The following is a 17079-nucleotide window of genomic DNA, read 5'->3' as shown; positions in this document are numbered from 1 at the left end:
AGATGATTTGCTATTTACACAGGAAGGAGAATATACGGAATGACTGGGTGGATGAACAGACAGATGGGTTGTTGCACCAATCAGGGATGTAAGTGTTGGTTGTTAGAAAGTTCCAGAAGTTGCATGTGCATCCAAACAACAGTAAGAGTCTACAGCCACGCTAGCAGCTCTGTGAGGCTGTACTTGAACACAGCTTTGAGCTTAAGGCTAACATCAGTATATTTACTTACTGATGTTTAGAAGGTTTAATGTTTAACTTCGTCACCATCTTGGTTTTTGCTAATTAGCACTAAACAAAAAGTACACCTGAAGCTGATGGCCTGTCATTAATTTTGCAGGTATTCTGTCATAAACCAAAGTATTGGACAAATTAAAAGTTTGGTCTGATGATGATGCTGCTGACAGAGGAGGATTGCTCTCAATGACAAGAGATGCCTTTAGTCACAGAAGACAAAACATTTTCGGCTGTCCAGCCATCATCAGTGTTACAGTCATGCAGTGTAGCTGCCTTTTAAGTAGCAGACAGACAGGTGAGTCCCCTCAAGGTAATTAGCATTGCACCTGGTGAGGTAATCAAACACATGACAAGCAGTGAGCACCCACTCTAGAAACAAGAAAGACGGCAGAAACCAATTATCCACAGGAAAATGTAGGATTGTTTCCACATCAAATATCAACAGACATTCCAATAACTACTAGACAACACAATTAAACAACAAACAATATATCTACACGTAACTTTACCTGATGATGATGCTACATGAAAAGTTAATAATCACCTAAGTTATTACAAGACTTTTCACTCAAAATCACAAACGTCAACCTCATGGTGAAGCTCAAGGAAAAAGGGTCAACAAAGTCAGTAGAATTCATCTTCTGTGACCATGAACGTCTCTACAAAGGTTGGCAGCCCATCCAATAGTTGCTGAGATATTACAGTCCTGACAAATGTGGTGGACTGACCATAAGGCTGACATTGCCATCCCTAAAGCCATGCTAAAAACAGGAGGAAGGAAGGACAGGAAAAAGGAATTTATGAATTTAAAGGCTGCATGTACAGCCAAATGCAAGGTCAGACAGAAAGGGGAAGAGGGAAATGGAGATAAACTGGGAAAAAAATGTGGAAGGGGGAAGGGAGGATGATCAGATAGAGTTACTTCCAATTAAACAAAAACCTTAAGAGTAGCTCAAGAGAATAATGGGAGGAAGTGCGGTCAGGCAAAGGCGGGGTGCGTGGGGTGAAGAGTCCAAGAGGGAAGGAATTTATGATGATAATGAGAGAAAACAATAGAAAATAAAAGTGAAATGAATTCGAAAGCAACACAGAGGCCCACTGTAGCAAAATGATAAACAGCAGAAGGAGTAAACAGATGGAGGAAAAAAGGGGAAAGGGGTGCTTTTTTTTTTCTTCCGAAAGCATCACATGATGAAGTCTGTTCCAACACTGCGTTCATCCAAAAGAGCACAAGGCTCAGATGAGAGGAGTCTGGTCCAGCAGCAACTCGAAACCAGTCACTCTGATCCTCAGCAGAAACACACCCAATCCCACCACGCAGCCGCTGGCAGGGAAACTGTGTGTATGCGTGTGTGTGTGTGTGTGTGTGTGTGTGTATTAGGTGTCGCTCAAATCTCTCTCCTTCTACGTGTCTGTCAATATGCATTGCAAAGTTGCTTGAATATGTTTGTGTTTTCATTTTATTTATTCATGTGTGTCTACGTCTGTCTCTGTGAAACTCGCAGCGGTGTCTGGTTGTTTGGGTTTGTCTCTCTTGGTTTAGATCTTCATCTTCTTTGTGCACGTCTGTCTTCGGAGTTTAGTTAGCGAACTCGCTGCTTCTGTCTGTTCGAACTTCTGAGAGTGTTCAACAACAGTTGGTTCACCTCAGCAGTGAAAGGATCAGCTCTGAAAACCAGGTTTGAAATGACCACTTTTGATAAGTGATCAAAGACAGCAGAGTACGATTTTTGCAATGTTGTTTTTCTAAAAACTTTGTCTTAGGGTTAAGAGACTTTTTTTTGAAATGCACAAGTAAAATCACACAGAGGAAGGTCAAAATACACACTTGTTGCTGAAATTAAGTGTAAGAGCCAAGTATAATATAAATAATGAGTCTATTCAAGAAAGTCTAGTCTCAAGTATTTCAAAAGAGACGTCTGCTCATTTGTGGTGATCTATGTGAATCTTTCTGTCTGTGTTGTTACACGCTTCACACGATCCTACAAGGACTCTCCACTACTGACATCACATGATCACATGAGGAGGTAGAGGAACACACACACACACACACATTGCTGGACAATGGCCTGCAGCACTGTTGGATAAACTGGTTTATGGACATGCATACAAACACACACATAAACACAAAAACTGCCAGAGGATTCCAAGGAAAACTTTGCTTAGCTTGTGTACACAAAGCCTGTGGTTAATCCTGTCTCCTGAGTGCAACTTTTTATCGTGTGATCACACCAGGAAGCGCTAATTGACAGGTCTAACTGATTCCAGATAGCGTTTTGAATCTGATGAGGCGAGTTACACCCTGATGTAGTTGTGGTCACACTGTGATTGGACGTTGGGGAAATGTGCGCAGCAGCATACTGGAGGCAAATTCTCCATAAATGAGTTGCTATATCAGCAAAGCTATTTGAGGGGAACTGTAGAGGTAACACAGAAGCCTACAAAACGAGCTTCTGTCTGCAATGCTCATTCAGTACTAGAATATACCTGATGCAGGCCCTAAAACACCTACGCAGTAATCTTCAGTAACTATACAGTAGACTCTATTCACAGCAGATATTAATCAACTTTGAAAAAGAAAGAGTTTCTTCTTTGGAAGAAATAAGGGGAAGAAACAAGAAGTAGACGTGGGTCTTGGGAGTTACTCAGGCACTGTCATCAGTGTTTACAAAACAGTACGAATGATTTCCATGAAATCCACAGTTTTAAGGAAATCACTCTCATGAATACACACCAATTTTTCCACCTACAGCTAACAAATCAGTATGCAGTTCTGCAAGTTTGGTTGAACTACAGACTGCCAAGTGTCCTGGTTTATATGCATATTTTTTCCCCCACCTCTATCTGCAGCATGGCGATCTCTGCCTCCAGCTTTTTCTTGATGGGCACTTCCTTCTTCTTCAGGTCTATCTGTCTCCTCTCCTCGCTAATGGCCAACTGTAAGTCTTTCATCTCCTTCTCCAGGGTCTCCAGCGTCATGTTACCCTTCGTGATTGCTGCCTCCTGGATGTTCACCCTCTCATGGTAGTTGAATAACACTTCCTCGTGTTCCAGGAGCTGAATGCCACTGTAAGTGACACACACGGCAAGGCGCATATACACATTATTTGACATTAATAGTTAACTTGAACTAAGGCAACATTATGTAAGCTTCAAATTAGGAACATACAGGGAATTGCGACGCTGTATGGCCGTCTCGTGATTCTTGTTTATTTCCAGAAGTGCCTGCTCCTGCATGTTGTTCATTTGTGTGAGCTTCATCAACTCCAATTTGTTGTCTTCATACTCCTGACTGATCTGACGGTGCTTCCAAGCAGCCTACGAGATATGTTTTTAGACTTATAAGAAGACACAAATGAATGATGTAGGGATATGTTGGATGAAAAACAGTTAAATATAGATGCACAAACATGTATTTAAACCAACCAAACCATTCAAACCAACCACTTAAGCCTTAAGGCATATGTTTATTCTTTTAAATGGCTTTAGCCCTAAGATGTGACTTTTACAAGAGACAACACAAGAGTTCACAAACTGTGGTGAACTGTGTGTGGCTTGTCGTGTTATGAAACACACAACGATAAATACAAGGCCTCAAAAACAACATTTAAGTACCCAGATAGAAACTTTTTTGCTCACTCGAACCAGCTTAAACAAGTTTCTCTGTTAAAATTTGGACCCCTGAGGCTTTCTCTGTAACATACTGGTTTTTTTGTAAACTGTTAACGTAAATGTGTTAGCTTATAGCAGACGAGATGGACCTTGGACATGTCGTTGTGTAGTTTGTCCCTTGTTTTGCAGCTGTTGGAGATCTTCATACGAGCCTTTGTGAGTGATCTGGAATGGGCACACACACAAAGAAGAAACTGCTAGAAGAGAAATATACTGACAGGAATGCTGATTTGGCACCACTGATACGTACTAACAAACGCACTGGTTGAGAAAAAGTATGAAGTTATTTGAAAAACTGAGCATCATCAACTTCACAAAGGCAGCATTTGTTGCAATTCTCTTAAAAGTATTTTGTTCTACAGATGTCTATGTCTTCTTTTTGGCATCAGGATGTATTATTTCATTGTACTAACATGTCATACACTCAACCTTCTCCCCACTGCACACATGCACACACACCTGTCCTTGTTGATGACTATGCTGCGTTGGATCTCTGTCTCGTTTTCAAGGACCTTAACCTGCTCCATCAACTCTGTGACCGTGTGCGAGGAGATCTGCTTGAGCTTGACATACTTATTTTTTTCTTCCATGATCATGTCGCACAGTTTACAATACTGTAATATTCTGAAGGAAAAAGAAACACACTGATTAGCATAAACAAACTTGGTGCTCATTACAAAGTCTGGTTGCAGTCAGAGCAGCTTTCTTTTCTACATTGTTTACATTTGTTTTAGAAAATGTGTCACCAAGAGTTTATTCAAATTATTATCATTCATGTAATACATTAGAGTTGTTAACAATGCTAGCTAAATATGAGATATTTTTTTTCATATTGCAATTACATGGTGAGAAGACACACAATAATGAACTACCGTCCCACCCTGTGGCTGCTTGACTAGATGAAGTTTTTTCGGGGCAGACTCCAGTGTGTGGTCGTGACCTAGCTGAATGTATTTTGAGAGCCTCCTGTCGTACTGGGTGGTACCAGATGCATTTGTCTAACTCGGAACACTGAAGTATGACCAATTAGTGAGATAAGGTTTTCTGCCCAGGCAACATGTGCAGATGTCTGAATTAATTGTGCTCCCAGCCATTACACACATCAGAGGAGCCAAACAAATAACCAGGGAATCAATTATCAGTTGTGAAACTGTTAACATCAATGTACTGTATACAGGCGTACAGCAATGTTAGCTTGGTAATTACTGCAGAGGATGATCTTATGAATTTCTACCAAATCAAAGACAGAATTTAATTTGCTTTACTTATTATACAGATACTTGTTGACATTGAATAATCTCAATATTAAACAAAGAGAAAGAAAAAGTAAGTAAAAGACAGAGAGACGGACAGGAGACAGGAAGATAGTGACAGAGGATGAGGTAATTATATTTTCCCTAACACTACCTATTAACAGCTTAGCAGCTTCTCTGTAACCGAAATCCTCTTTATCATGACACGCACCTTTGCGTTTCATGAAAGGAGGCTGACAATGAAAAGAGAGAAGAGAAAACAACAGTGACACCTGCGCTGCAGCACAGCGTTGAGCTTGTTGTGGTCCATGATGATCAGGGCTTTTTCTCGCAGTTCCTGCTGGATGTTTTGGTTCATTTGCTGCAGATAGGTTCACACAGGGAGAAACTACAGTATCATCACCTTTTTGCTGGTGTGTGTTTGTGTGTGTGTGAGTGTGTGTGAGTGCAACCTTTAAACATATTTGAGGGGACACTTTTTTCAGTATTAGCAGCTTCCCTTCCTTTTGATATTTTGCATAAATAAAAAACAAAAGAAAAAAATACATCCATAAAGTAGCAGTCAGTTTATACATTGGTGTTGACGTTTAGGAGTTTTCTGAAGTCATTAATTCATTTTGGAGCTGGATATTGATGACTTGGGTTTAAGTGTAGTCATTAGTGATATCATAACCTTTTCAAAAATGCAAGTTTATCTGATTTTAATGAAGTCCACAACCACTTATGAATGTCATGTCTGCCAGAATTTGCCCCCCTTAGACTCTTTTTTTCCATTTGGCTGAACTAAAATTGCATGGTATTCTCAATATACAGTATTTTTTCAAATCACACTGAAATGATCACTCACAGCAATACCGTTAGAGGCAATAAAGTCCTGACATTTACTCTCCATGAATTTGTGTTCTTGCTACTGTAACTACAAGAGTGCCCAAAATATAAAACTTCTTTAGTCCCTCTTTGATGTGTTGGCATATTTATGTGTGAAATATGCATGTCTGCATGTTATCAAATGCACCATTGAACACATCAAAACCTGGTGAAATTATATCTTTCCATACATCCTTTTGCTGTTGTTTGCCTTAGCGTGTGTGTGTGTGTGTGTGTTGCACCTCAGCCCTGAGCAGCTCACGGTGCTTCTGGCCCCTCTCCTCAGCTTTGATCTGTGTCAGACATCTGAGGTTGTGGAGTTCTTCTCGGAGGCAGTTTGACTCCCTCAGCAGCTCCTGAATCATCTCATACTGCTGCTTCTTCTGGCTCTCCTCCTCAGTGACTGATAGCTAGGAGGGAACACATTTAGCAATGTTCTCAGTTGAAAAGTCTCCTGATTCCAGTTTGACTGATATTGATGTGCTATTGATTGTGTTACAAGGAAGATGGATAGAGGATGGATATTGAAACTACGGGGGCACAACTCACAAGCTTTTCCCCCAAAAGATCATAAAGATCACAAAGGGAGAAATCTTATCTATAAAACTGACATTTATTTACACAAGATGCACACTTTGCAATCACAGTCTAAATTAAAATTAATTCACAAACTCCTTAAACATACTCTAGAGGGCTACGGCAGTAGACTGCATTGCATTTTGCAGGCGCTAATGATATTGTATCCACCCACGTTGTGCCCACACGTCCCCACCTGTTTTTCAAAGCTGACTTTGAGAGCGTCCACCTCTTTCTGAAGCTCCATCCTCCGCTGGATACTGGCCTCTCTTTTGGGAACGGCATCCAACTGGAAATACCAGGCAGAATGTCAAAAATCAAATTACCATTAGACTTTACATACTGAGAAAGGAAAGACCATGAGGATCCAGCACAAAGATCACCACAACTTCTTATTAAATTCAGTCAGTGCATAATCAATCCCACATCAAACATTGAATGCAAAATAATTAGTACTATATATCATAAATTTCTTCAGGCCTCTCTGCTCGCGGTTGGATCTTGTGACACTGAGAGTGTTCACCCAGACTAATAAAGAATGAATTCCTTTAGGCGGAGGATCGCCCCTCACTGCAGCGTTGCCAGGCTTTCTGCTCAGTGATAGAACTACGCTGCCACATATTTAAAAAATGTTAGTCACAAGAAGAAGAAGACTAAATCAATATATTTAAGATGTTTTAAAGAGACGATGCAAGGCCACGTTTTTTTACTTCAGCTACATGTATATGTATATATATATATATATATATATATGTATGTAGCACTACACCAAATACCATCACTATTTCAAGTCCTTATTAGCTCTCATTCTGTGTTAAGTTCATAACAACATATTGTGTAAATAAAACTATCAATCACATCCTCTTTGAGATAAATTTTTGTGGTAAACTCATACACTGGTGAATCCTCATCTAAGCAGCCCTCACAGTCACATTCATTGTGAGTAATAGCTCATGTGAGAGTTATTCATGATTGGCAGTTTAATGGAAATGAATGAATCATTTCTTAGAGCTGCTTTGATTTCTATATTTCCTAAATGTGGGAAATCTCTAATGTGTCACAGTGATTTCCTTTCATATTGTTGTGTGCTTGTGAAATGTGCTGACACATTTCCCATGACTCACCTATGCGTCTTCTTCTTCTTCTTCCATCTGCTTTCTCTTTAAAAACTGCACACCAGTAAAATTACAGGACTTTTTATTTTTTTTTAAAAAATGCTCCTGATGTAATGGCGATTATCGACTTCTCGATTACTGGCATGCTGACATTTACACTGAAAATGTTCCCACACCTGTTAAGCCTGGAATCTTTTCCGAACCAATCGCCAGTAGCAGTAAAAACATAATGTTGCAAACCACAAGGATTATATTTAATGTTTAACATTATGAGATTTGCCGGTAAAATCTGCATGTCTTCAGACACCCTACATGTAAAAAAGTTTTTCACATAATTTGAGCAGATTTCCAGGAACTTAACAAAAGCTTCCAGATGCTAAAAAAATGCCGGATCACTCAAGAACACTCAAATTGCTTCAAATTTGAGCTGATGCTTTTTCTTTACGCATCAAAAGTAACATCACCATCACCTGTGCCTGTAACTCAACGTAGGTAGATTGCGTGTGTTGGAGCTGCTCGGCAGACATGGTCGACGCGTGCTCCATCCTCTTGAGGGCTTGCATCTGCCTGAGGAAAAACACAACGCAACCTTTTGAAATGTGTATCATCATCATAAGGCTACACTTTTCTCAGGAAATGTATTTTCTCAAATTAGGCTCATTATACACAGATTCCTGTCAAATATTCAAGTTTTCAACAGTAGAATGCAGCTAAAGAAATGATTTGAACTCTTGCTTGGGAACTCTTTTGTTCAAATAAATAATAAAAGTGTTTAAAAAGTACTATGCACAGAGACTGAAGAGTGCGGCAACAAGTTGGCAAGAATGACATTTGGTAGTAATTAAGGTGTAAAACTCTTTAGCTGAATGTTTCTTGCCGCAATGTATATACTGTTTATTTTAGGTTTACAGTGCAAAACCTTCTCATGGACAGTGTGTAATAAAGTTTTATTGGTATGTGGGGACTCATTTAGTGGTGGGATGGATGCTCAGTTTGACATCATTCTGTACCTGTTTTTCTCCCTGAGCTGCAAAGATTGACTCTCATACAGGTACTTTCTGTCACACATGATGTTCTGCAGCTTCATTTCCAGGATACCCCTGGTGATGAAAAACAAAGCGACATGAGTGAAAACAAAAAAAAACAACCCAAAAGTTTATTTCATTAAATCACATTTGCCCTCACCAGTGTCGGTTTTTGACTGTGATTTTGTTAAGAGCATATACCTGATCCCCATGACTTCAACCTCCTCCTCCTTCTTGACCTCCTGCTCTTTCAGCAGCTGCCTGCACTCCCTCTGACCGGCCTCTACCCGGGCCCTGACACCCTCCAGCTCCTTCATCGCCTCCTTCTTCTTTGATCCGAGGGAATGATTACGCTCTTCCACCTCCTTCACTTGCTGCTCTATTTCTGAAATCTCTGTGTTTATCATTTCCATCTTCTTCATTGCAGCTCTGATGTGTGTTTGTGGGGGGAAAACAGAAGGAAGAGTGTCAGTATCTGTTTATTACTCCAGACTGGCACTGTCAAAGTGCATGTCTTATGAAATAACAGCATATGCATCAATCTTTTACATACATCCCCCCAGTACCCCTCAGCTTTGTGAATTTCAAGTTGCGTGGCTCATACAGTCAATTCCACTGCATCAGTTGCAACCCAAATGTTAATATGAAATAAACATAAAAGAGACTGCAGCGAGGCTGCACTTGAATATGAAATGAATGATGGCTGATGCATGTGGTCGCAATTTCTATTAATTTAAAAAGGCTGGACATCTTCAAATCCTTGTGAATCATTTGAATGTTGAAACAAATAGTAGTCTGTTTTTTAGTTCCTCATTTGAACTAAAATGCGCCTTGCCACAGAGTCGCAAACTCTACTGTACATCCAGAGGAGCGCAGAGATAATTTGCAGAAGTGAACAACAAGTATAAATCTGGAAAACGATGGTTCCTGCAGGAAACTGAATGAAAAAGATTGATCTTTTTCTTCAGATTTGCACAAATTCTGTTTGTTTCATATCAGGTCTGACCTTAAGTTACACTAAGCAAAAACAAATCACAGCACATGCTGTTTCTGCTATGAAAACTACAGTATGTTAACTCAGTTCATCCATTACTTTCTTGTATTAGAGATCAAGATGAACCGGAGGAGACAGATTACAGAGGGATTTGAGCTAACCGACAGGAGGATTGTATAAATCAGGGAGTGAATCAATTTCCAAACTGTACTTCTGTTGTCTTTTCTTCTCAGTGTTGTCTCACTAAGGGACCTTAAGTAGCTCATTTTGGGCCTTTATCCCCAGTGTTTGGAACATTAACTTTCCTGCGCTTCTTAAATACAGATTGTTAAGGGGTTGAATGTACTTACTCCCTCTTAGAGCGTTTCCTTTCTATCTCCTTTGAAATCTGGTCAGGTATGCTGATGAGCCGTGCTTTCTCATCCTTGTAACACAGAAAGAGAGACAGAGACACACAAACATGTGAAAGAAAGCAGATGATTTGTTATTTTATTGATGGTGTGCTGTAAGCTGTGCTCACACACACACACAAACACACACACAGACCTCTCTGAGCTCTATGATCTTCTTCTTGTCTCCCAGCTCTTTCTGTTCCTTCAATAGCTGCGTTTCATGGGTTTCCACATCTTCCATCAGACTTCTGTGCAGGGCATGAGTGCAAGATACACATTAAAGTACATTTGTGTTCTAAAAAAAAATGGATTAGATTCAGCTGCAGTGCTTCTTATTAAAATGAGCCAGTTTAATAATTCTGAGGAATCACATAAATAAAGACAACGCCATAAAGAGAGTATCAGTTTACAGGGCAATGCAAAAAAAAAAAAACTACATATGTGCTCCTTGTGCACCAACTGGATAATTGAAATTGAAATACCTGACTTCCACTTGTCTCTGAGCCACCTCTTTTCTCAGATCCTCATATTTGTCCTGCAGGGTCTTTGTTCTGCTCTCCAGCTCCTGGAGGATCAACCAGCAGTATGAATATTAGATCATATATCAAGAATATCGGGTCAATGATGAGAATTTAATTCAGCACAGGCTGCACAGCCAAAATACCATTTGTCCCCCCCCTCTTTTCTTAGTATCTGATCCTAATTTTTCAGAGTTGGTTTCAACCTTTGCATTTCGGTTTTCATTTCTTGAAAGTTATGAACATATTTTTGTTCCAATCTGTCTGTATTGCTTGTGTCTGAGTGAGGTTTGCGTATTTCAGATTTTAAATCAGATTATTATGATGCTTGAGTCAAGTCCTTACGTTGTTTCAGTTTTAGGGGAATTTTACAGTTTTATAACAAGTTCTAGTTTGATTCCTGAAATTGAATCGTCATCACTCCTTACCATGAAACAAAGACTTGTTTGACACTCAAACATTGCTGGAAAAAATGTTGGATTACACTGAGATCATTTTACAAGCATGAATATGAACTTCAATTGCAACTGTTGTAAAGCAGCTGTCCTCAATTCAATTTCATAAATGTCATCTCCTTTAAAGCTAGTTTTTGTTTTTGTACCCTGTTAATCATGTCTGACAAGGCTGTATGTGTTTGTGTGTGACAGAGAGAGAAGAATGCAAACTCCTCCCGGCCGCCTTTGAATGACTCATTAGATTGAAGGCCCAATCCAATGAGACACATTGTTTCCATAACAATGGGAAAAGGACTTGTACAGAAAATGACCCTTTCATACATACACTCCATTACATTAACATAATCACTGTCTTGAACTGTTCTGTTAAATGCAGTAGCTTCTGTTAATACCTTCTTGTGTTTTGGTATTTGAATGTTATTCGACTGTTAACAAACAACAAGTACCACTTCTCTCTCTGTTGTAAATATTAAGTCTTGTTCATCCGTCTCCTAAGGTTGTGTGTTCTCATAAAGAAGTGGAAGTGAAATGTTTTTATCCATAAAGTACCTCTATAAATACTACTAAAATACTACACTGTGGAACTTAAGCAATTGCTGCAACTGGTTTACTGCAATAACGGCTCCCTACAGCGTATTTTGCTGATGTAAATTCACTTTTAATGATTACCTTTTATGTTACTCAACACAATGGCTCATGTGGGTCTACTAAATGATTTGGTTATGTTATGGCCACTGATAATTTAGCTTCATTTCTTCAAAATCACATTTTTTCCCTGTTTGTTTGGTTTGTTGAATGTAACTAAATACTGACTCATGGACACTGTAGTTTTGGAAATGACATTAACCAGAGGTACAAAAGCAGAGTTGTAGCAAATTTGGAATGTTTTGTAGCTGCAATCAGTAATAAATCCGTAGTTGCATAGTTGAGCCAAGAAGTATCCAAAATCCAAAAGTTCACTGATGCAAGCTGCTGGATTAATGAATCAAGTTCTACAAAGCACAAACTCTAACCTTCCCTTGCCATTAGCGGCACAGTCAACAGAATTTTAAGTTTGATAAGTGGATTATTGTTGATGCAATCCTCCTTGAGACAACTCTAACGTTGTTATGTGCATATTCTTGTTCCTCTAATCAGATTTTCAACACAATTTTTAGTGCTGACTTTTCATCAGCCACTTAAGCGTTCCATGTCTGTCCATGTGTTAGAAAAGCTCAAACTGAACTATATAATGTGGTGGTGCAGACTTCTGATTGAGTAAATAATAAAGTAATACAGTGCTGAATTTCCTACAGCATTATAGAGTAATATAGTATTAAAGTGACCCATAGCATTATAATACTGTAGACATCTCACAGCATCAAGTAGATACTGGGATTTTAGTGTGAATTGAAAATTCATATTTTTATTGTGTTTCCTTCAAAAGCAACTTGCAAAGATTCATGTATATTATTATTTATAAAATTGGTAGTTAACATCTCGCAATCTGATTGGTTGATAGGCATAGTATAATGAACATATACTACAGCTGTGACATTTAATGTCCTTTCTACAGTTCTATTTTTAATTATCACTCTATGGCTACAATTAAAATGTTGCCCGCCATCTGTAAGCAAGCAGGGACGACGCAGAGCTCCACCAACCACTGTCTCTGCAGCACCATGGTGCAAAAGCTTTCGGATGCCTTGAAGCAAGACAGATAATGTCTGTCAACGGGCACAAATGTGAGAGCTCTCTCCAGAACTATTGTTCACCGAAGCTCAGTGTCCAGAGAAGGTGGAGCAGCATCCTCGCCACACCAAGCAACGCCTCCCTTAACAAAGTTAGTCAGCCTAACTTAATTGCAAACACTTTGCAATGTGACCCAATGATGCTGGATGTTTTTCCATGGCTGTACAATTAATGGGAACATTCAAATTAATGTGAATAAATAAACTCTGGTTAGATTGCTGACTAGCTTGAATATTAGTTTAGCAGTTTACTAACGTTGCATAGCAACCACAAGCAGCAGGGACTACTTCCTTGTAAATGACTCTTGTCATGTAATTGTTACTCAATAAAACTGTTTTTTATTGGATTGTGTCTATAATTTCTGTAATGTAATATTTGGTAACTGTTATATAAAAGCAATATCTCACGACTAGCCGTGGTATATTGTGATTATATCACAGAGAAGGGGGTTGTCGGCCCTCCACACAATACTCCTCCCACGGTTAGTCGTGAGATATAACTTATATATAGTGTGGGCACTACTACAGTATATGTAATTCTTTGAGTTGGAGTGGGAGTAGACATTCATACAGGAATCAAGTATGCTACCAACAGCTGCCCACTGACCAGACATATTTGGCTCTGAGAGTCTGAGTGTAGATTTTTATGATGTATTTTTTACCAAGTTTAAATAATATATTTACTTCCTTTGTTGTGTATTTCTATAATGTGAAAGTGAAGATGTTTTAATGCTATCAGTAACCTTTGTGGATGATTGCCAGCCACTATTGACTAACTTGATTTTCCTGCTTAAACAAAGGTTAAAAACCCCTCTCTCTATCTGACACAAGGATTAAAACTTGTTCTTCTGAATGGGAGACTGTTATATAAAATGTTTTAGCTTCACATTTCTTAACATGGTTCTATCCGCCAAGTGCAAGTCTTCATATTGAGGGATTAAACCTGGATGGAGGCTTAAAGTGAAACTCATATTTATCCTCTCTGAAAACCATTGTTGCAGTTGTAATCCACGTCCCCGAGACTAGACCGGAAAGGTGCAATGATGAACTTACAGCAGGTTTCGGCAGAATCTCATTTTCTCTCTCCAGACACCGCTTCTCTTCCCAGAGACTGCATTGGGGTGAGGTAAGGTGAGGAGAGGAGAGGAAGTGTGAATGAAATGTGAAAAAGAAAACCGAACTAATGAAGTTATGAAGAGAAAAAAAACAACATGTTTCAGTTCCTTGTTCGACAGAATCAGGAATGCATTCAGCGGAACCTCTTTTTAGGTGTTTAAAAATACATTGATGTGAACTTTCCTGTGAACCAAACTCTTGTTAAATGGTATAAATTCTTCTTACTGTAACAAAAAAACATTGAAAAGTCAAGGATGAAGAACCCTTATTATTTAAAAGTTCGAATAATAAAAAAAAAAGGTATGAAACCTCATTAGTAAGTGAATTAAAAAACCTATATGCTCCTCATACATAAACACAGAAAATCACCCCAACACAGTATAAATGTGCATTTAAAAGCATAATTTCTATGAATTTTTCATCTCCCTGCGGCAGGCATTTTTTAAACAGTTGATTAAAGTTTGCATGAAATAATTCCAAGTCAACTCCGTCATTGTGAAAAACCTTACAATAGCAGATGTACAGTGTACAGCTGCACGTTTCACAAAGTAAATGATATTTATCTTCCTGACAAGTTGATGTATCGGATATTAACGGATATATTTAAACTGCATGAATGCTAAAGTATGTGAGTCGGGGGGGGAGAAGCTGAATTTCCGTGTATCTGTTTGGCTGAAGATAAAGGACGCAAAGATATTTTAAAAAAAGCACATTTGCATGGCGAGCATCTGCTTGTCATATGCGGACTGTCAGCCATTTGGACAAAGGGAGAGGCGAAAGGGGGGCGGAAAAAAAAGAACAGAAGTCAGGAAGAGGGGAAGATATTTAAGCTGGAGGAGATGAAAGAGAAGAGGGAGAAACAGAGATGATGAAAGGACAAGAGAGCTCACTACTGTCACAAATAATATGCACACTCACCGTCTAATACTGTCTATTCCTGCATCCTGGGAGAATGCTCTGTAAGTGGTTTTCATTTAATATTTCAATTACTGCTAGGCCTCCAACTCCCTGCCTCAGCGTGTGTGCTCTGCACTAAAAAAAAACACTGTATCCTACAGATCATATCGTTGCAGTACAGTCGTGAGCTTATGTGCAGTGAGTGGTTTAATATTGCTGAAGCAATCCAGGGTCAAATGTAATTCAGAGGAGATATTAAAAAAAGAGATCTGTTTAAAGGACTAAACTGTTGAGTAAATAGGGAGTATGAGGAATATTCGACTTTCTAGAAATGATCCTTGGGCATAGAGTTTAAGCTAAATAATTCTCCTCTCATTTAGACCTTTAAAACTCTTCTTCTTCATATTCATTTCCCATTTTTCACCCCGAAACTTCATTTACACTTTAAAACCAGTCACCAGATTAGCTCCTCATATGCTTCCGCCTTTCATAGTTCTTAAGTAATCAGAGTTCATGCTCTTTTCAGACCCTCTCAAAATTTTCATCACGCACTCTCTCCCTCTTCCGCCCTCAAACTTTTCTCAGCTGTTGAACTGACTGACACTTTAAGTATTTACAGTACACTGCACGCACCTCAACTATTTCTAGCGCTTCTACTTCAACAGAGATTTCAGCTCCTCTCAGCCCTCTACACATCAGCTGACAGTGAAACAAATCATTTTTCTCTCTTCAACTGACAGCTCAAATACTCTAATTGACATTTCAACTGCTTTCATAACAACTGACACTTTAACTATTTACAGTTCACACCCTGAGACTATCTCTGGTGCTTCATCTTCGACTGACATTTCACCTGCTTTCATCTCCCGCTCTTTGAATGATAGTTCAACTTCATTCGGTGCTTAAATACAAAGTGACCACTCAACTGCCTACAGGGCTTAAACTTGAAACACTCCAAAAGACATTTCAAATACTGTCAATGCTTATGAAAACATTTGAAGACATTTTAACCTGTTTACAGAGTTTGTGCTTCCTGTTTGGGCTTCTGAATATTGCTCTTTAGTTGAACTGCTTGCAACTCTTGGATATATGCAAGGGTCCCAGTGTAGACATTACTTTGTTTTAAAAAAAAAAAGGTCATGGTGTACGTTATCATGTTGCTTAGCAATGTTCCAATAAACTCCCTTTGGCCCTTGATAAAAAAGAGTTTGTGTACAGCATAGAGGGAGATACTTGAGTGAGTGCGTTCTTTTCCATTTCTGTGGGTGTGCTTGACCCTTTGGACACACAGATAGCAGTGTTGAGTGAGCTGGAGGAAGGAAAAGAGAAACCTGCAGCAGAAAGGAGGAAAATTGGTTCTGATGAAAAAAAGAGGCTCATGGGAGCGAAAGGAAAGGATTAGAGGAGAGGAAAAGAAACGAATACCAGTGCTGACGTCAGAAAAGCTCAGACAAGCAAACACGTGATTTTGAAATGTGGCTACTGAAACAGAAACGACATTTATTTTACGTTAACACTGAAAGTGACAAAAGTTTTTCTGCTTATCATTGTGACTACTTTCAATCATTGTGACTACTTTTTTCTTATTGAAAGAACTACTTTCAACGAGCAAGATTAATTCTGCAGGGCCAAGCAATGCACACTGTGCCAATACTGTGTGTGTGCGCGCGCCTCTTGTACTCTTTCACCTTCACCTCCCTCTAAAGTCAATAAAAACTTGTGAAGATGCTGCCTCATGAAGCTCACCTCAGCGTTTGGTCCCTAGTTACTCATCTGTGACTGTGTGTGTGTGTGTGTGTGTGTACCCGTATACCCATGAGTGTGTATGTGTCCATGCACGCGTAAAATCTGCTACTGTACACAACTTTTCTCTTTGCCGCTCCTGTTTCACTTCTGTGTTTTGTCCTTACTCTCTTCTGTCTCTTGGGCTCTTCTTTGTGGTGTGAGGCACGTCTGTGTGTGTATGTGTGTGTGTGTGTGTGTTAACTGGGGATGTTCATTAGGGACGGCTTGTCCAACTGGGGACAAAAGCCGTGGAAAAAGGCTGATTTTTGGGTCAGTGGTTAAGGTTAGGGTTAGGCTAAGTCTCTAGGAAATGAATGTAATTCTATGTAATGTCCCCAAAAGTAACCATGAGCTGATATGTGTGTGTGTGTGTGTTACATAGACAAAGCTACAGTTGTATTAGTTTGTAGTATTGTCAGTAACTATATGTTTGTAGTAGATATATTTCT

General features: G+C 39.2%; 1 protein-coding gene across 4 annotated transcripts in view; it reads right to left on the bottom strand.

Annotated features, from left to right (window-relative positions):
- Nucleotides 1–17079, bottom strand: part of ccdc146 (coiled-coil domain containing 146) — a 48633-nt gene that overhangs the window by 12895 nt on the left and 18659 nt on the right. For all 4 annotated transcript variants that reach the window (XM_042402862.1, XM_042402865.1, XM_042402863.1 and 1 more), the window contains exons 5-18: nucleotides 13886–13943; nucleotides 10612–10694; nucleotides 10284–10377; nucleotides 10088–10161; nucleotides 8945–9172; nucleotides 8729–8818; nucleotides 8189–8285; nucleotides 6800–6892; nucleotides 6270–6437; nucleotides 5433–5521; nucleotides 4367–4531; nucleotides 3997–4072; nucleotides 3405–3553; nucleotides 3074–3302 (exon numbers count right to left, since the gene is read on the bottom strand). In XM_042402862.1, coding sequence (XP_042258796.1) covers nucleotides 3074–3302; nucleotides 3405–3553; nucleotides 3997–4072; nucleotides 4367–4531; nucleotides 5433–5521; nucleotides 6270–6437; nucleotides 6800–6892; nucleotides 8189–8285; nucleotides 8729–8818; nucleotides 8945–9172; nucleotides 10088–10161; nucleotides 10284–10377; nucleotides 10612–10694; nucleotides 13886–13943 — 1693 coding nt within the window. The remainder of the gene's footprint in view (nucleotides 1–3073; nucleotides 3303–3404; nucleotides 3554–3996; nucleotides 4073–4366; nucleotides 4532–5432; nucleotides 5522–6269; nucleotides 6438–6799; nucleotides 6893–8188; nucleotides 8286–8728; nucleotides 8819–8944; nucleotides 9173–10087; nucleotides 10162–10283; nucleotides 10378–10611; nucleotides 10695–13885; nucleotides 13944–17079) is intronic.

The sequence above is a fragment of the Thunnus maccoyii genome, chromosome 23 (assembly GCF_910596095.1).
Source record: "Thunnus maccoyii chromosome 23, fThuMac1.1, whole genome shotgun sequence".
NCBI lineage: Eukaryota > Metazoa > Chordata > Actinopteri > Scombriformes > Scombridae > Thunnus > Thunnus maccoyii.
This window is presented reverse-complemented; position numbering and strand designations above follow the sequence as displayed.